We start from the raw sequence: 20,539 nt of genomic DNA, 5'->3' as shown, positions 1-20,539 counted from the left end.
GTCTCATTGAATCAAATTCACCACTCCAAATTATTTTTAAAATGTCATTGATACCTCTGCCAAAACAAATGAACCTGTGGGAAAGGCCTCTGTTGTAGATAAAATCTCCCACATGTGGTTGATCTGAAAGCCATTCTCCAAAGCCTTGCAAGTAAAACTTGTATTGAATCCGAAGTAGCCCTTTTTTTTTTTTATTAAAAGAATCCCATTAATGGAACTCTGCTGTCTTAAATTGCCAGCACTATTCATAAATAAGCAAGAGGATGGGTATGCAACATCTGGTAGTTCACCATAACCCATGACGAACATCATATTTGCCTTCCCTGACACAGCCTGAGAGTAGTTATGCTGCCTATCCAATAAACAAGGATAGAGGGGGAGGAGAAATAAATTACTAAAGAATACAGGAATAAAGAGTTTGAAAGGGTATCCATTAGTGAAAAGTTCTAAAAACCCCTTAAATTGTTATCATAGCTATTAGCAGCCTTTCAGCAGAAGTCTTAAGAGCATTATTATAGTAAAATGTTTATAACATATCATAAACATACACAATGCTTTACAGAACACAGATAAGACATGCTCCTTGCCCCCAAATGATTAGAATCTAAATAAAGTGAGAAAAGCAAATGCAGGATGAAACATAGGACAACAGTGCAAAAGAGGGTGCCCCTGAGCCCTACTATTGATCAGAATGTGGGAGGAGGGATTACTTAGAGATGTGGGGTTTACCCATGAATTTAAAAGAGAAAAGATAAAAACAATTTTCAGATAAGCTGTGAGACTGATACCAGACACAGGGGGAACAAAGCTGAGAATGGGAGATGTGACTAATCTGATTCTCATCTCACAACAGTTTTACCCTGATGTAGCTGTATTGACATCCATGAAGTTATTCCTGATTTGCATTGATGTAAATAAGGGAAAAATCCAACAGTAAGGAGAAAAGGCAAGAGGACTGGGAAGAGGTATGTGAGAGCAGAGAAATAGATGGATGCAAGAATAGATGCGATTTTGTGTTTCAAGATGAGGCATTTGAATTTTGTGTGTTAGGAGATGGGAAGTCAATGGAAGTTCAGGAGGAGCTAACATGACTGGAGCAGTGACAGAAGAAGATGACTTTAACAAAGGATTTTGGACAGACTGGCAGGGGACAGCTGAAAGGCAAGAAGGCCAGACTGGAGGAGTTTATACTAATTAGTATGTTTCACTAACTCTTCTCTTCCAATTGCAACTATCAATAGTAAGAAAGTGGAGTGTGTACTCATCCTATTCAAGACATCAGTTGCTACTTTTTATGTGTCTGGCAGGAATTAGAATGCTGGTATTAACAGATTTCAGAGTAGCAGCCGTGTTAGTCTGTATCCGCAAAAAGAAAAAGAGTATTTGTGGCACTCTAAGGTGCCACAAGTACTCCTTTTCTTTTTGCGGTATTAACAGAGGGTAACCAAATGTGCCTTTCACCTTTCTCGGGCACAGTCTGTTCCATTCAGGTTTTACACTGCAGATTTTTATTTTTCAGTTCAGGATTATTGATATTTTTTCAGCATAGTCTATTTCAATATATTTCCCCAACCATTTACAACCCCATTACTTGCCTATACTGCCTTCCAACAGTTCCGAGGAACATCATCTGGCCAAATGTTGCTGATATAACTCTGAGGAAATTAATGGAAGAAAGGAAAGATGCAAGTTTCATACCTGGTTTTAAAACATCTTTTAAACTTCTGAATGGTACATGGGTTGTGCACACCAAGCTAAAAGAAAGTTACGAATAATCCCCCGTCCTGTTCCCTTTCCTTGCTCATATTATCATCTTCCGCTATTAGAGCTAAACTGAAGAAATGGTCATCAAGGATAAATGCTTAACAGACTTAGGGCCCAGTTTTGTAAGTTGCTAAGCACTCTCAGTTCCAATTGACTACAGTGGGTGCTCACCACTTCACAGGGGACATTTAGCACTTTGCAAGACTGGACCTTTAGCAAATGTGTTGCTAGGCAGAACTTCCTGTCAGTAGGGAAAGGTTTAACTAATAAGATACTGTGTGAGAGAGCAAATATCTTGTTCCAAAGAGGGCAGTTTTTATTGCTATATCTAATTCATTGCCTGCAGCCACACTATATCATGCTGTGATCTCAGCAGATCCTATAAGCTATGCATTCATTCCTCCCTTCTGTAGGCTATTCAAAGCCATGCTGCTCTCTTAATTTGCCATTAACCTTCCTACCTGCACATTATTTATTTGATGTAATTGGCTCAGGACCCTTCAGCTGACTTTAAAAGTCCTCAAGAACCTGGAATCCTCCTTCTGTCTCAAGTCAGGTTTTGGTGTACTCTCTAGCATATTTACTGTGCCCATTTAACATTTGACCACTAGTACTTTCATTTCCATATTCAAATTATAGAGCTGCACATTTGGGCCTCCTGTGGCAGAACTGATCTTCCTTGCAGCTAAAATGATCTTTCCTGCTTGCCTCTCCAAGCTTGTCATCCCTTCTAATGTAATTTCTCCACTGGCTTCCTATCTTGCACATCATTTCCGCTCCTGCTCTCATCAGTACTTGCAACACATTGGTTCCATCAGTCAATCCCACCTCACACTCCATTCAGTTCCTTCGGCATTGGTGAGGCCTCATCTGGAGTACTGTGTCCAGTTTTGGGTCCCACACTACAAGAAGGATGTGGAAAAATTGGAAAGAGTCCAGTGGAGGGCAACAAAAATTATTAGGAGGCTGGAGCACATGATTTATGAGGAGAGGCTGAGGGAGCTGGGATTCTTTAGTCTGCAGAAGAGAAGAATGAGGGGGAATTTCATAGCTGCTTTCAACAACCTGAAAGGGGGTTCCAAAGAGGATGGATCTAGGCTGTTCTCAGTGGTAGCAGATGATAGAACAAGGAGTAATGGTCTCAAGTTGCAGTGGGGGAGGTTTAGGTTGGCTGTTAGGAAATACTTTTCCACTAGGAGGGTGATGAAGCACTGAATGGGTTACCTAGGGAGGTGGTGGAATCTCCTTCCTTAGAGGTTTTTAAGGTCAGTTTGACAAATCCCTGGCTGGGATGATTTAATTGGGGATTGGTCCTGCGTTGAGCAGAGAGTTGGACTAGATGACCTCCTGAGGTCCCTTCCAACCCTGATATTCTATGATTCTCCTGAGATCATCCTCATACCTTCTTTCATGGGGCCTCATGCCTGGAATTCCCCATTGACTATGCCAATTGTCATCCCATCCTTCCCTGAAATCGCTTCTCAAAGCTTACTTCTTCCCCCAAAGGTAACCCATGTCAGAAAAGACCATCCAGGTCACCTCACTGCATTGCCTCTGCTTTATTTTATTTTTTTAGTTTGTAAGCTCTCTGAGGCAGGAACCATGTCTCCCTATGTGCTTTATATAACACTGAGCACACACTAAATAATTGTAATATAGTTCAGGCTCCTCCTCACTTATAAGGCTTTCATCATGCCTCCCTGTCTATGTCTCAACCGTTGTTTCCTCTGACCCCTCTTTGTGCCGGCTAATGTTTTGCCACCTAATCCTGTCATACCCTCCCCTTCATCATCATCATCTCACATTCATGACTAGAGCTGTGTGATTTTTCACTTCACTTAGCAGATCTAAAAAACTGAAAAAAATATTTTGGGTTGACTGAAAAAAATAAATCAAAATTTTCAGTGAACCAAAAGTAAAAAAAAAAAATCATTTTGTGCAGAATGAAATATTTTCTTCGACCAGACACAACACGTTTTGTTTTGATTTTTTAAAAGAAACTTTTATATTTTAAAAATAAAACTGAAGTAAATTTTTGAAACAAAATATCATTTTGAATAGAGAAATGTAAGTGCTTTGTTTCAAAAGGAAACATTTTGATTTTTCTGTTGCCCTCCCCCTTTTGGTTTCTCCCCTCCCCCTCTCCCCACCCTGACAAAACAATTTGGCAAAATCTATTTCACAAAATGTTTCAGTCAACCTGAATCTTAATTTTTTGGTGATAAAAAATTTTGGTCAAAAAATTCATTCAGCTCTATTCATGACTGTCTACCATAATATCAGGCTAAACCTCATATTTCCTGTGTCTACACTGAAATCAATGGGACTGCACAGGGGTCAGCTCTAGAGGTTCAGGGATATGTTTGCGGTAACCTACTCCCCTACCCTTCATAGTAAAACTGGCCATAAAGTGCTGTAAAATGCAGAGAGTAAACAAGTTGAAAATGTTTTCCCCCACTCAATTGGTTGCACTTTAAAAAAAAAAATTCTTCCATTTTGAAAGATTCTAGTGGTTTGAGAGATGTTCCACTCGCTTAAAATGGGGAATACCAGTGGAAACAGCAATATCTTTCAAAATGGAAGGAATCTTTTAAGCACAAGCACTGTCACTTTTTTCAGTTAGAGTGATTTTAGGTGTTACTTTTGAGTATAGAGGATAAAATTTGCAGACAGAAAGGTGAATTTCAGATTGATGGTGTTTAATCTTGTACACTTGTACAGGTGATTGGCATTAGGGTGCTGAATCAGAATTAATTAACATAGAACTCCTTACAAAATCCTTTTGGTGATCAAAGGCTCGCCAGGCTAAACATGCCATGATTAAAACAGGGAGTGTAGCAAACCTGACAGCTATGCAATCGTGCCATTCCTTTCCCCTTGTGGTGACTTCTGAGCTAGATTCCTTTTCCCGTATCTAACAGCTACACCAGAAAAGGCAAACTCTCAAATTAGCACAGAGCTGGAAGTAACGCAGGAAGTGGTTACATTTACAATATACTGGGCCCAGTCCTTCAAAGTGCCATCAATTCTCATGGACACCAATGTGCGCTAACAGTGTTCAGTACCTGTCTTAGCAGCTATCTCAATCAGGTGCATTAAATCATTTGAGTGAAACTGACATGTGTAGGTCATTTCTACACAATTGTGTGTGTTCTTTCAGGAAACAGTAAATACCCACCAAGGAACATGTGCAAGAACTTTTCCAGATTCATATAACAGAAATCTAATCTCTACAATTTCCTGACAAATGTCCACAATGCTTCATTAATTCTTTACTTTCTGCCTATAGTGAGGTACTAAAGTGACCTCTGTGGACCTTTTCCAAAAGTCTTCTGCTTTCAGTGGTAGTGAGGAACGTCACTGATAGCATTTGTATAGAGTTAAGTCAGAAGAAAATCATGGATCATCTTCAATACTAGTTAAACCTGACTTCCTACCATGGAAAAATGCACAAGCCTCTATCCAAAAATCAGATCTGGTACAGAAGCCAAAGGGGGAGAGGTTGTTTTGTTGTTGTTGTTGTTTTAAACTAGCCTTATGTCATGCATATTCAGTAATTAATACCTCAATATAATATTTTTCATCAACACCTTCATCCTGGTTTATAATGATGATTAAATCTCCCAACACCTCTGTGATAAGTAGATATCATTACACGCATTGCTGTGGCACATCCTAAAAGGGGAACTCTCTTCCTTCATCGCTCACTGCACCACTAAGTGTATATGTAGGATGCATCACATAGTCTCTGCACCACTTCCTCACCAGCCCCTCCATCAGTGCATGGGGACAACAGAGTGGAAATGCTGTTGCAGCTGCAGACTGCCTCTCTCCCCACCAGAGCCCACCATCCAGCTTCAGCTGAGAATCTGAATAGTTGGTAGTTGAAGGGAGCTTGGAATCCATTCCCCTCCCTGACCCCAATCACCCAATGGAAACAATGGGGGTCCAATGCCGAGCCTCCACACACATGCACCAGACAGGCAAGTCCCAGGGGAACTCACTGCTCAGCTGACCAAATACCCCATAGCCAGAGGCCTGCTATTGCTACTATCCGAAAAGGCTGCAGGACATCTTCCTGCTGCTACCACTGCTGCTATAAGGAACAACCACCAAGGAGTGGAGCCACCTAGGGAAGCCTCCAAGAGGTGCTGGGAAGAGGGAGCATAATGGATCAAGAAAAACGGGAATGAAAGGACTGATGGACTATAGGGGGAAAACAATATGGAACTAATGGGTCATTGACAGGAAAACGACATTTCAGCATGGGAGTGTCATATGTATCCCTGGCTGATACAGACAAGTTTGGAGCAAGCTCCTTGTTAAAATTCGGAGCACATTACTGAGACTGTTGCATGTGTGATTCCGTTCAGAGCCACTTAAGAGAAGATCTGATCTCATTATATGTATCTTATTTTGTGAGAAGGGGAATCTGAAAACGCACAGTTATATTTTTGTTGCAATAAAAGCTTTGTGTCAAACAAAATTGTGTAGAGGAGTTTAACTTTGTTTTCCTAACCCATATTTTTCTTTAAGATTTCTAAAATCTCCAGGTGGTAGCCAAATTAAGAAAATCTCTCTATCTTTATTTATTTATTTGGTGAAAAGCGTATATGAAAGATCCATGTACCACTTTGAAAAGGTAAAAGAAACAAACCATTTCTGAGGCAATAACAGGTTATTTATTTCCTATTCTCTTTTGCCTTGGTTTCTATTACCTGGAAACTTTTATTTTATTATCCATTTGGCAATATAGTACAGATACATAGAGATCAAGTAAAAAAATAGACATTTTCATTCACAATATTTCCACTCCATTATCTTTTTAGAGCCATGCATTATGCTTTTCTAAATTGCAGTAGGAAATAAAAGAGAATGTTGCTTTTACATTATAAAATGTCGGTATCTAGTTACGTTAACTTGGAATGAATGAATGCAGGAAAAACTTGTAGCACTAGCAGCCTATGAAGAGATATTACCACCACCAAGGGTTATTTACAAAGGTGAGAAGTGGGTTAAAGTTATGAGACTCTTCCATGCAACAATTAAACTAACACAGCTGACTGAAAATCACTTCATTTGCTCAGTGTTTTTTGTTAACCTATTCTGACTATTAATGGGTCTTATAGTAACAGAGTAAATTGGTTTCAACATTATTATTTATTATGTATATTACCATAGCATCTAGAGCCCTAGTCATGAACCAGGTCCCTACCCCAAACAGCTTACAATCTAATGTATAACTATCTCAGCATCACATAATGAGATCTGGTTCAAACCAGATAAAGTAAAGAAGTAAAGACTCAGTATAGACCCACTACCTTAAAGTGGATATTGAAAATACAGGGTCAGATTTTCAAGCCCTATTCTATTCTGGGAGCAGATGGGCATCAATGAATGCTGAAACAAGTGATTCAGTATTCTGATTGGTAGCAGTCAACACAGTAATGCATGCTTATCAGTCCCAAGAAATACAGAAGCCATCTACATCAATCATGAGGCAGCTGGGTCAAGAAGCATTTACACTAACAAGTGTGGACAATGCTCCAGAAACCCCTTCCCCAGCTGTGGCTGGCCTGCAAAGTACATTTTGGAGAAGACTGGAGTGAGGCGCAACACTTGGCTATGTCTTTTCCCCTGCTTGTGCAACACATAGGCTTAGTATGGTAAGTGACTGACTCCCTCTAGTGACTGACTCAAATGATTATAAGAGCTGTTTATTCCTCATGGCTAAAGGAATTTTGACTTGGCAATAGCACCAGTGCTTGTGCTATGATGCTTAGGTTCCAAGTCTAGTATCCACAGATGACTGTGGTGTTTATGTAGCCATGATATGTTGCAAAAAGACATGCCAGGTGCAACTGGAACTCCTGCAGAGCTAGATCCTAGCTTGCCTAACAGGGGCAGTATGTAAAATAGTTGCTTAGTACTTGTGAATTTGACTAGAGGCTGACCTCGGTGACTCTAACAGACAGCTATTTATTCACAACTAAAGGAGGCTTTTGGTGCTGAAGGTCCTGAGTCCAGTCCCTGCGGACATCCAGGGTGCCTGCATGTATGTGTGACATACACATTTGTGAAATGGATGGCCTGAATTTGATCCAAAATATACAAATATATTGCATATTATTTTCTGTGTGTGTGTGTGCGCGCACATATGTGTGCACTTGCATGTGTGTACAAACATAGAAAACCAAGAAGATATCAACATAAATCATTCTAATCTCCATGGAAAACTTAAGGCTTCAAACAACATTTAAAAATCGATCAGTTTTAAAATATTCATCCTGGTTCCCCACACAAAACCAGAACAGAAGACATTTGCACAGAGGAAGGATGTGAACATCAAGGAGTGCCAAAAATTCTTTCCCTAAGAACACACAGGATCTGGTGCTCCATCATAGCTGTTTCTAGCAGTAGACCGCACGTTGCCCGTCAGGGTTATCCTGGTGGGCTGCGAGAGTTTGTTTACATTGACCGTCCACAGGCATGGCCGCCTGCAGCTCCCAGTGACCGCAGTTCACTGTTCTCAGCCAATGGGAGCTGCGGGAAGTTGCATGGGCCACAGGGACATGCTGGCCACCGCTTCCCGCAGCTCCCATTGGCCGGGAATGGCTAACTGTGGCCACTGGGAGCTGCAGGCAGCCATGTCTGTGGACAGTCAATGTAAACAAACTGTTTTGCAGCTCGCCAATGGATTACCCTGACGGGCTGCATGCTGCCTGCATGTTGCCCACCACTGCACTAGACAGACTCACTTTCCCAGCCTGCCGCACTCTTTGGTTTGCCCACAATTCCCCTTTTTATGTAGGGAACCACTCTGCTCTGTGACATGCATAGGGCTGCAGAGCCCACCTGAGAGAAGACCCTCTGATGCCTCACTCCATTCACCTGAAAAGCAGAAACATGGTATGTTTACATTACAGCTGCTATAGTGTCACAGCTACGGCGCTGCCACTGGGGTGCTATCGTGTAGCTGCTTCCTACAGCAACGAAAAGGGGTTTTTCTGATGCAGTTAATCCACCTGTTTGAGAGGCAATAGTTAAATCAATGGAAGAAGAGCTCTGTATAAGTTCCAAAGTCTGTCTCTCTCACCCACGGAAGTTGGTTCAATAAAATATTACCTCACCCACCTGGTCTCTCTAATCTACTGGGGCCAACACAGCTACAGCAACACTGCATACTTTTCCAGATAAAACAGTCTTTGTGTTCCTAAATAAGTTATTGAATCTACCCCAAATGAAACAATTAGCATCTAATTCATTTATTGAGTCAAGCCTGGACAATCCAGGACAAAGGACTCAGTATCAAGCAGCACATCAAATAATCCAGGTTACATCTGAAGCATATCTAAAAGGTGTATGTTTAGAAGCTTTGTATATGTAAGAGATACTGGAATACTAATACTCACTGGATAATTTCATGCTCTCAGTAAACCAAGTGAGTGCCCTATATAGATGATACATACATTTTAAGCCAAACTTTTTGTGACCTCTTGATTAACACAAGCCAGATAATTTCATCCAATTACTCCTGTATTGAGCCCAATAATTTGTGTTTGACTAAAGCATATCTTCCAGAAAGGCATCCAGTAATGATCTGAAGACTTCAGGTGCTGGAAAATCAATCACTTCCCTTGGTAGTTTGTTACAATGGATAATCACCCTCCCTGTTAAAAATTGTGCTTTATTTCTAGTTTGAATTTGTCTAGCTTTAGCTCCCTGTGATTGGTTTGTCTTACGCCTGTATCTGCTAGATTAAAGAGCATTTTAGTACCAAATATTTTCTCCCCATGAAGGTACTTACCTACCACCAAGTCAGCTCTTGATTTTCTTTTAAACAAACTGAACCCCCTAAGTCTCTCACTGTAAAGGATTTTCTCCAACATTCAAATAACTCTTTTCTCCTTGCTCTCCAAGTTTTCAACATCATTTTTAAAATGGGAACAGCAGGATGCAATATTCCAATACCTGTCTCACCAATGCCATTTACAGAGGTAAAATCACCTCCCCACCCCTACTCATTACTTCCCTGTTTATACATCCAAAAATCACATTCACCCTTTTTTCCACAGCATTGCACTGGGAGCTCATGTTCACTTGTTTCTCCAATAGGACTCCTAAATCATTTTTCGATCACTGCTTTTCAGAAAACAGTCCCCCACATTCTGTTGATATAGCCTGCATAACTTCTTCCTTGATGTATAACCTTGCCTTTGGCTTTATAAGACACATTTTATTTAAATGGGCCTAGATTCCAAGAGACCCAGGTAGTCCTGTCCTCAACATTATTTACCACTTTGACAATCTTTGTATCATTCACAGAAAGATTTTATCAGCAATCATTTTATATTTACTTCAAGCCCATTGATTAAAATAACAAATAGCTTCTAGTCTAGTACCAATCCCTGTACATCCCCACTACAAATACCCCCAGTAGATGATCCTACATTGACAACTACTTTTGAGATCTATCAGCCAGTTCTTAATCCATTTAATGTGAGCTTTATTTATATTGTACTTTGATTTTTTTTAAACAGAATGCTGTACAGTACTAAGTCAAATGCCTTACAAAAATCTAAATGTTCTACATCTATGCAGTTACTTTTAGCAACTAAACTTGCAAACTCATCAAAAATGAAATAAGGTTTGACAAAGGAGTAATAAACATCCTTTGGAACTAAGGATCTTTACCATGCATCCATTTTATTACGATCAACTTTCATGCATTAAAGAGGTCTGTTTCCTGAAATCTTTAAATATATTAAATTTCCTGGAAGCTGATGGAATAATGTTTCACACTTGTCTAGGACCATTTATCCAAAGATCTCAAAACTATTTACAAACACTAACTGGTTAGGCTCACAACACACTGATAGGTTGGTATATATCATAAAGGACAGCAATATATAAATTGAGGGGCTATAGGGCTGTTCATGTCCACAAAGCAGCAAACTAGATACAACAGTGGAGACCCAGCTCCAGTGGTGAAGATTCCAGCACAGGCTTTGAGAGGTAAGAGGAAGAAGCTCCCTGTGCTTTCTTCCCCACCACATATACCTGCCTATATTAAAATCCTAGTCTGTCAATCAGCATAACTAAAAATGAAAAATAAACACAAGCACAAACAAAGAAATAAAAACAATCAACCAAAGACTTTGACTGATGTGCTGAGCCACTGCAATGTTTCTTGAATTATACAGAAAACTGAAGTTTATTTGAGAAATACCGTTTCTGTCAACATTCTCACACTCATTTCTTTCATGTGAAATAAGGCTTAAACTCTGCGACTCTGTAAATTATATAGTTCTCTTTGATTTTTTGCATGTTTGGAAATTTATATTTTCTCCTGTTGTTTTCCTAATTACACATTCACCCAAGAGACCACAAAGGCTACTTTGGACGCCGTTCTGAACATTCAAATAAATATTATGTGGATGGGTTTAATATATTTATTTCGCCTTGGTTATGACTTTTTTTTTAAAGCAGGAGGAGAAGAAGGGGGTTCCAGCTTCTTATTCAAACAGTATCTTTATTAGTTGCTATGTTGTATATTTGAAATTAAAAACTATTATATATTAAAAAAACTTGGAGGAAAAAGAATCATTCAAATTATTCTTTGCTTTAGAAAGAAAGAAAGAAAGAAAGAAAGAAAGAAAGAAAGAAAGAAAGAAAGAAAGAAAGAAAGAAAGAGAAAAATTCCACACATGTTAAACGGTAAGGTAATGACCTAAACATACGCCATCTATAAAATTCAGACATAAAATTTATCAGTTACTCTTGTACTTAACCAAGCCATTCTGCTCAGGGATTGCAGAAGCCTTCCAGCTATCCATAAATATATGGAGTATACTGTGTGTGCTGCAAAGCGTCAATCTCATCAGTTACACGGTATGCAAATACTATATGCCTGTATTTTATTACCAGTGTGCTATGTAAATACAGAAAGCCTTGTCCTTACAAAAATATGTCAGAGTGCAGGAATTCCTCAATTAGCTTCGCCAACCTTGTCACTCTGATGGGACTAGGGAATATCTTTTGATGTTTTGGTAACAGAAAACACACATCAGCTGGTAAAATTCTCTTATTTCCATTCATGTTTCTAGCAGAAAGACACCTTATGACATTAAACTGTAATTGATTCTTGAAAGATTACTCACTATTGCTAAATTACCATTGCATCATTGAAAGTTATTATGATAACAGATGACAAGTAAGTTAGCTTCTGCTCTTCAGTCCTATGAGTTGCAATGAAAGCTACTATACTTCAAGGATGCGCATAAAGGCAACAAAACAAAAACACACCTCAGGGAGAATTCAGAAATCCATATGGAAGCAAAAATAAGCAAAATAGTGAGGATTAATAGGCACAGAAGAAGCCTACTCCTGATCAAAAGGGTAATGAAGACAAAAAGGATAGTGGAAAGAAAAATAAGTTGTGTGCACTTACCTTTGGCAATGCATATTTTGGTAGCTTCATCTGTATGAAGTCATTTCGACGGTAAGAGACATAATATTTAGTCCGATTTGCTGATGTTGTCTATGCAAAGAAACAAAGGGAATACTAGGATTAATTTGGCACTAAACCCAATCGTCCATAAAGACACAAACAGATTTTTTGTTACAATTTAAACATACATGCAATATTAGTACTGTATTATATTCATTTCTGTCATTTCCACTATCACAGTATCTGGACATTCCTGTAGTAGTGGTACTGCAGACTGCTGATTAAAGACCAGGTAGAGTTTACTCTCAGCCAATAGCAGGGGGTTGCATGTAGCTATGTCACCCCAGGAACAGACAACAGGTTCCAACAATTATAATTTCCTCCCTTGTTCTGCAGAAAGTAATCATCTGCTACTGGTATAGACTTCTCCTCCTCTGCTGGCTGGTGCACTGGGATGCCATCCTTTCTTTACCCCCAGTCCATCTCCCCACTAATGTCTCACTCTGTGGGCAGCTCATTCTTCTGCTCTCACAACCTGCTGCATGGGCACAAAGGGCAAGAGACACTCATCTTACAGAAAGAAAAGGAGTACTTGTGGCACCTTAGAGACTAACAAATTTATTAGAGCATAAGCTTTCGTGAGCTACAGCTCACTTCATCGGATGCATTTGGTGGAAAAAACAGAGGAGAGATTTATATACACACACACAGAGAACATGAAACAATGCGTTTATCATACACACTGTAAGGAGAGTGATCACTTAAGATAAGCCATCACCAACAGCAGGGGGGGGAAAGGAGGAAAACCTTTCATGGTGACAAGCAGGTAGGCTAATTCCAGCAGTTAACAAGAATATCAGAGGAACAGTGGGGGGTGGAGTGGGAGGGAGAAATACCATGGGGAAATAGTTTTACTTTGTGTAATGACTCATCCATTCCCAGTCTCTATTCAAGCCTAAGTTAATTGTATCCAGTTTGCAAATTAATTCCAATTCAGCAGTCTCTCGTTGGAGTCTGTTTTTGAAGCTTTTTTGTTGAAGTATAGCCACTCTTAGGTCTGTGATCGAGTGACCAGAGAGATTGAAGTGTTCTCCAACTAGTTTTTGAATGTTATAATTCTTGATGTCTGATTTGTGTCCATTTATTCTTTTACGTAGAGACTGTCCAGTTTGGCCAATGTACATGGCAGAGGGGCATTGCTGGCACATGATGGCATATATCACATTGGTAGATGCGCAGGTGAACGAGCCTCTGATAGTGTGGCTGATGTGATTAGGCCCTATGATGGTATCACCTGAATAGATATGTGGACAGAGTTGGCAATGGGCTTTGTTGCAAGGATAGGTTCCTGGGTTAGTGGTTCTGTTGTGTGGTGTGTGGTTGCTGGTGAGTATTTGCTTCAGATTGGGGGGCTGTCTGTAAGCAAGGACTGGTCTGTCTCCCAAGATCTGAGAGAGCGATGGCTCGTCCTTCAGGATAGGTTGTAGATCCTTGATGATGCGTTGGAGAGGTTTGCACTGCGATGGGTACCCGCATGGCCCCACAGTATGCCAACATTTTTATGGCTGACTTAGAACAACGCTTCCTCAGCTCTCGTCCCCTAATGCCCCTACTCTACTTGCGCTACATTGATGACATCTTCATCATCTGGACCCATGGAAAAGAAGCTCTTGAGGAATTCCACCATGATTTCAACAATTTCCATCCCACCATCAACCTCAGCCTGGACCAGTCCACACAAGAGATCCACTTCCTGGACACTACGGTGCTAATAAGCGATGGTCACATAAACACCACCCTATATCGGAAACCTACTGACCGCTATTCCTACCTACATGCCTCTAGCTTTCATCCAGATCATACCACTCGATCCATTGTCTACAGCCAAGCGCTACGATATAACTGCATTTGCTCCAACCCCTCAGACAGAGACAAACACCTACAAGATCTCTATCATGCATTCCTACAACTACAATACCCACCTGCTGAAGTGAAGAAACAGATTGACAGAGCCAGAAGAGTACCCAGAAGTCACCTACTACAGGACAGGCCCAACAAAGAAAACAACAGAACGCCACTAGCCATCACCTTCAGCCCCCAACTAAAACCTCTCCAACGCATCATCAAGGATCTACAACCTATCCTGAAGGACGAGCCATCGCTCTCTCAGATCTTGGGAGACAGACCAGTCCTTGCTTACAGACAGCCCCCCAATCTGAAGCAAATACTCACCAGCAACCACACACCACACAACAGAACCACTAACCCAGGAACCTATCCTTGCAACAAAGCCCGTTGCCAACTCTGTCCACATATCTATTCAGGGGATACCATCATAGGGCCTAATCACATCAGCCACACTATCAGAGGCTCGTTCACCTGCGCATCTACCAATGTGATATATGCCATCATGTGCCAGCAATGCCCCTCTGCCATGTACATTGGCCAAACTGGACAGTCTCTACGTAAAAGAATAAATGGACACAAATCAGACATCAAGAATTATAACATTCAAAAACCAGTTGGAGAACACTTCAATCTCTCTGGTCACTCGATCACAGACCTAAGAGTGGCTATACTTCAACAAAAAAGCTTCAAAAACAGACTCCAACGAGAGACTGCTGAATTGGAATTAATTTGCAAACTGGATACAATTAACTTAGGCTTGAATAGAGACTGGGAATGGATGAGTCATTACACAAAGTAAAACTATTTCCCCATGGTATTTCTCCCTCCCACCCCACCCCCCACTGTTCCTCTGATATTCTTGTTAACTGCTGGAATTAGCCTACCTGCTTGTCACCATGAAAGGTTTTCCTCCTTTCCCCCCCCCCGCTGTTGGTGATGGCTTATCTTAAGTGATCACTCTCCTTACAGTGTGTATGATAAACGCATTGTTTCATGTTCTCTGTGTGTATGTATATAAATCTCTCCTCTGTTTTTTCCACCAAATGAATCCGATGAAGTGAGCTGTAGCTCACGAAAGCTTATGCTCTAATAAATTTGTTAGTCTCTAAGGTGCCACAAGTACTCCTTTTCTTTTTGCGAATACAGACTAACACGGCTGCTACTCTGAAACTCATCTTACAGAGGCAGAGGAGGATATAAACTGGCAGTGAATACTAGTATCTTTTAAAACTTGTTTGCAGTGCTGTTATAGCCATGTTGATCCCACAATATGAGAGAGACAAGGTAGATGAGGTAGTATCTTTTACTGGACCATCTTCTGATGGTGGAAAGTACAAGCTCTCAAGTTTCACAGTGCTCTTCTTCATGTTTGGGGAAGGTAACCACTGTGTCTGAGCTAAATACTAGATGGAACAAATTGTTAAGCATTAGGGATCCACACAATTCTCCTGGAGGAGACCACTTCAAATGAAGTAGGCAATTAAGGGTTAGCAGTGGAGTAACAAGCCAAAAATCCAGTGTATCTGTTGAGTCCAAGATTTTTGGTGTCTAGAAGAGTTATGAATTTAAATTTCCAGGCTTGCCTTTTGAAATTATTGTGCACGTTTCCTTTGAGGATGAGGACTGAGAGGTCAGATGTGGAGTGATCACTTTGTAAAAAAAAAGTGTTCTCCACAGGTGATAAAGTGTTTTGTATTTTATCATTTTTCTGTAGAAGTTCATTTGAGAGCACAGTGATTGACTGGTTTCTCCCACATAGTTGTTGTTGGGGCATCTTGAGTGAAGCATACCACATGCTGTGATAGGTATGTGTATGATCCAAGAATCTTGTGGGAAGATATGGATCATCATAGCAGTGGAGATATGTCTGCCGGTTTTGCATCTGTTGTTCTGGAAGGGTCTGGTGCCACTTTGAGTTGGTGTGTCCTGGTCTGTGGGGAGCTTGCTTCCAACGATGAGCTTAGCAGGTTGCTTCAAGGCCAGAAGAGTGGGTTCAGGAAAGATTTTTTTCAGGACGTTGTTCCCGTCCATATGTGTTGTAACTATTTGATGATATTGTATGAGTTCCACTATGACCCCTACAAAATCATGGACTCAAAGACAATGGTTTTATGGCTCGTTACAAGCATTTGTAGCACACCACACTGCCTGCTAATCCCTAGTTGCTTACTTTATTTTAAGTGATCTCCTACAGCACATGTGAACCCCTTATGTTTAATTATGTGTTCCAACTTGTATTTAGGTCAGACACTCAGGTTACCTTCCCCAGACTAAAAGAAGAGCTCTGTGAAGCCTGAAAGCTTGCATCTTCTACCAACAGAAGCTGGTCCAATAAAAAATACTACCTCACCTACCATGTCTCTCTTTTAAAACCGCTTTTAATTCCAAGTGCACTATTCAAACAGAACACAAGAGGCTGAATAAATCATAATGTAAGGTTTATATAAAGCATTCTGAATCCCTATATTGGACAAGCATTTTCTAGCTAAAATTAATAATTTTCTGGCACAAGTCTTCCAGAAGTGCCACGGTTGGGAACAGTGCAACATTTAACCTATTGGTGCAGTGGTGATTTTGAAAATAGGTAACTGTATCCTATAGGCCCAATTCTAGCTTCATCGATATGGGTGACACTCCTTTTGCTCTGAATATAGACCTTTCACCTGTGTAATGGAGGGCATAATTGGGCCCCATGCAAACAATCCAGAAGCCCTGAAAAGATTTCCACTGAATAGAAAACAAAGCACAAGCAGCTAGTGAATGTAAAATTAGCATGGAGATGTTCTCCATTTCCACCTTCTCCCCTGATGTCATACCAGACATATTGATATTTGCAAGCCTTGCCTTTCCTTGCAGTTATTAGAACAACAACCGAAGGGTCTTTTTCAAAGTAGCAACATATTTGTATTAAGTACTGATGTATTAAAACAACCAAGTGACAAGGTGTACGCTATTGTACCTCACTATCATGAATTTAGGGCCAGTTCCTTCACTGGGGTAAACTGGCACATTTCCATTGAAGTCAATGGTGCCTTGTGTAGAGGGGGGATACCTTGAATCAAAATAATAAAGTTACCCATCTGACAAAGCCATTGTGGTAGGGAAAAGGTTTTTAAGGCAGCTTTCTTATTTCTCAGAAAATACGTGGCAATTTCTACTCCAAGCTCTCAAACGAAGCTTGATTAAATCAGAAGAAAATTTTTGTTGCCATAGTAGAAGCTGGCTTAAAGGGAGAATGTGCAGTGAACTCTTCTGGCCTGTCTTCTCTACCTCAGCTGTCTCAGAAAAGTCACCCCCCAGAGCATAGGAAGGGGTGATGGATAAAAACATCACAATGTGGTGGCTAAATGGAAGGCAGCTACTAAGGCAATGTAATTCCTGAAGGAACACCTTTGTCCAATTCATGGAAAATACACAGAAAAGCTAAGTTTTAATGTATTGTTCAAAATAAACTTTTAGGAATAAATGCTGGGGATTTTACTCAGATGAAACACCTATTTAAATCAGTTGGAGTTTGCCATAGTTGAAACTAACTGAGGACCCTGGGATTCGGCCCTAGAGCATCACATACTTAATTACGTGTTTAAAAAAAGGAATTGGTTCGAAAAACAAACGATGCTGAAACATGCAAATTTGACCTTTGCCTGGTAAAAATAGAACTGATGCATGACTGCCAATCTAAATGCCTGAATATTTTAAATGTAACAACGAACTGAATAGTGGCCATTTCTACACTTCTTTCCTGTCCATCTCCTTTTTTGTAGCATAACAAACAAGAAGCCTTTCAGAATGTGAGTTGTTAACTGAGTGACAAAACCAAACCCCTTCCATTTTTATTTATTTTTGTTAAATACCAGTCTTATCCATCATATTGAACAGTCAATATAGATTTCCTGGTCTTTCAAGTGAAATCAGGTCCTTGTGGCTGGTGTGGCATTACTGCAGGGAAACAAAGCTGGAGACACACTGATACTGCCTAGTCCAAGTAATTAAAGTGGAGTGACAGCTTTTCCTCATTACACAAAAGCTTCGACGGTGCTAATATGACAACAGCTTTACGTTTTGGTGCTTTACAACTGCAATTTTATCAGGGTATTTGGTGCTCTGGGAGACATCCATTTGGTTTCCTCTCCCAGTATGAGTCCCTAACTCCATGGAAGCATAAGAAGGAACGGTTCCTATCCTGAAGAACTCACATTCATCTAGGGCCATGGCTACACTAGGTTTGTTTTACAGTGATCCAGTGAATGAAAGACACTATATCAATGAGATTTACTGCAAATACTATGAAAGGAAACACTGATAGGATGTATTCCTCCCATGGAATAAGTGCATGTCACTTCCACTACCATCAATAATGGCCAATTCACCGGGAGATGAGAATACACTATTTATTGTATGACTTTGTTGGTAGTGGTTTTTTGTTACCTTTCAGTTGCTATGGGTAGGTTTCCAGTTCATTCCTCTGTGTGCTGTGCCTGCCCCTGTCTGGCATCAGATCAGAACAATACTGCCTACAAATATGTACTGTCCTAAAATAACACAGATGCTTGAAGAGAAAACTACCCGTGTCTTGCTGAGCACAGCAGTCTGGAAATGCACATGGAGAGAAACACTTCTCACCATCTACTAACTGTGAAATGAATTTTAAAATGTGCCTGGTGGGAGCGACCTTTAAGAAAAATGGCTGCCACCAATGAGCAGATTGGGCTGGGAAATGCCAATTTCATTTCCAATTGCATTTCTCATATTTGATTTGTGGTGATAAGTATTTCCTGTCATGTGCACCTCCAGATTGTTGTGCTCAGCAACATGGATGTCAGCTTTTTTGTCTCTGTACCAGTGTACACAATTCCTCTGAAAGAAATAGGCCACAAGGAAAGAAAGCTGTGGAAAAGCCAATCTAACGTACCCCAAGGCTGTGGAGCAGAGAAATCTCCTCTAATATCACCTAGCAAAACCAATATTGCTTTCCTGTAGGAGACAAGGCTTGAGGCAAGCAGACGACATCAAATTGGGGCTAAATTGTGGCATTTTACCACAGGACTGAGTAGGGGGCAATGCTTAGAAACACTACCCTATGGGGAACTTGGGGATGGCTTGGGAAAAATCCTTCTCCAAATAGCCTGCAGTAGGACTGCTCCATCCTTTGGGATAATGTTGGCTGATCCCTCCAGGATTGCTGGTCTGCAATTGGGCCAGACTCTTGTTATCTTCAGCTGCGCCAAACTCACACATGGGGAAGCTGGAAGGGGGGCAGATAGCCTGTTGCCATATTGCTGCTTCCCAGACCCTGTGACTGCTGGTTGGATGAAAGAGCCGCAGTATAACTTGGAGAAATCTAAAATCTGGTCTAAATTGCACCACTGGAGTGGTTCTAAAGAGACACAAGGGTCACTCCATCAGCTGAGGACTGGCCTCAGTGGTATTTGCTCCCCGGCCGTTTCCAACATGCTCCCTACGTAAGCAGTTGGGGAGCAAAAAACTGGCTGCACTGGCTTTACAGCATCTAAGGATTCCCTTGGCTACCACTCAGGCAGCTTTCTGCCTGCTTTGTGCTGTCAAAGCAGTGAAAAGAAATCAGAACAAAGCCTGAGGATTTGACTCCAAATGCTAAATACTGCCTAATTTACAGCACGAATTTGTCCCAATAGTCCAACCTAAATCTTGGCAAACCTAGTTACATCTAAATCAAATGATAAATCAAAATCTAAAGGGGTGTAATCAGCTGGTTTGCTCTGGGTCAAAAATGTGTCATCTTTCATAAGACTGGTAAGGAATGCCTTGTTGTATGTGAAGATTCTTAATCCATCTCTATACAGCAATAGGTTTCTTTGTTTTCTTATGCTACTGTTTTGCTGTATGGCTTGTATTTCCCAATTTTAGTTTAACATTGGCTTGTATTTGTAGTAAATGACATTACCTGGAGGAATATGTAGTCATCCTGTACAGTCAAGGAATCCTGGTCGATGCTGCCAGCAAACTGGACTGTCGGTGTTTTATCAGAGCAATTCAGAATCTGACAGGTGATGTAGCGATAACCTGAGGGCAGGGAGAGAAACATGTTATAGCATTTTCAAAGACAGAGAAGCAAATATCTTGACATTCTGTTTGTGTGGGGGAAGCACCACATTAATTAGTATTGTCAGTTATAAAATAATTACACCTAACCCTCACACAGAAACTTTTAATTTCCAAAGTGCTAGATGCACATTAACTACTGAATCCTCACCTCACTCCTCAGAGGTAAGAAGCCTCATTTCATGGTCAGAAAAACTGAGGCCCAGAAAGATTAAGGAATAGATGATGAATGGCCTTTGTGGAGGTGTTCAAGAGTGGGGGCTTGCCTGACCTGCACAAGGGCCTCTCACATGGCCAGATCACTCATTTACAGCAGTGGAGATCTGGTGTCCTGTA

At 40.7% G+C, this 20,539-nt stretch overlaps 1 protein-coding gene across 4 annotated transcripts in view; it reads right to left on the bottom strand.

Moving 5' to 3' along the window:
• The window catches only part of SORCS2 (sortilin related VPS10 domain containing receptor 2), an 847,342-nt gene that overhangs the window by 103,054 nt on the left and 723,749 nt on the right, over positions 1 to 20,539 (bottom strand). For all 4 annotated transcript variants that reach the window (XM_038400342.2, XM_043512489.1, XM_038400346.2 and 1 more), the window contains exons 7-8: positions 20,046 to 20,164; positions 12,215 to 12,304 (exon numbers count right to left, since the gene is read on the bottom strand). In XM_038400342.2, coding sequence (XP_038256270.1) covers positions 12,215 to 12,304; positions 20,046 to 20,164 — 209 coding nt within the window. The remainder of the gene's footprint in view (positions 1 to 12,214; positions 12,305 to 20,045; positions 20,165 to 20,539) is intronic.

The sequence above is a fragment of the Dermochelys coriacea genome, chromosome 4 (assembly GCF_009764565.3).
Source record: "Dermochelys coriacea isolate rDerCor1 chromosome 4, rDerCor1.pri.v4, whole genome shotgun sequence".
NCBI classification, from domain to species: Eukaryota; Metazoa; Chordata; order Testudines; family Dermochelyidae; genus Dermochelys; species Dermochelys coriacea.
This window is presented reverse-complemented; position numbering and strand designations above follow the sequence as displayed.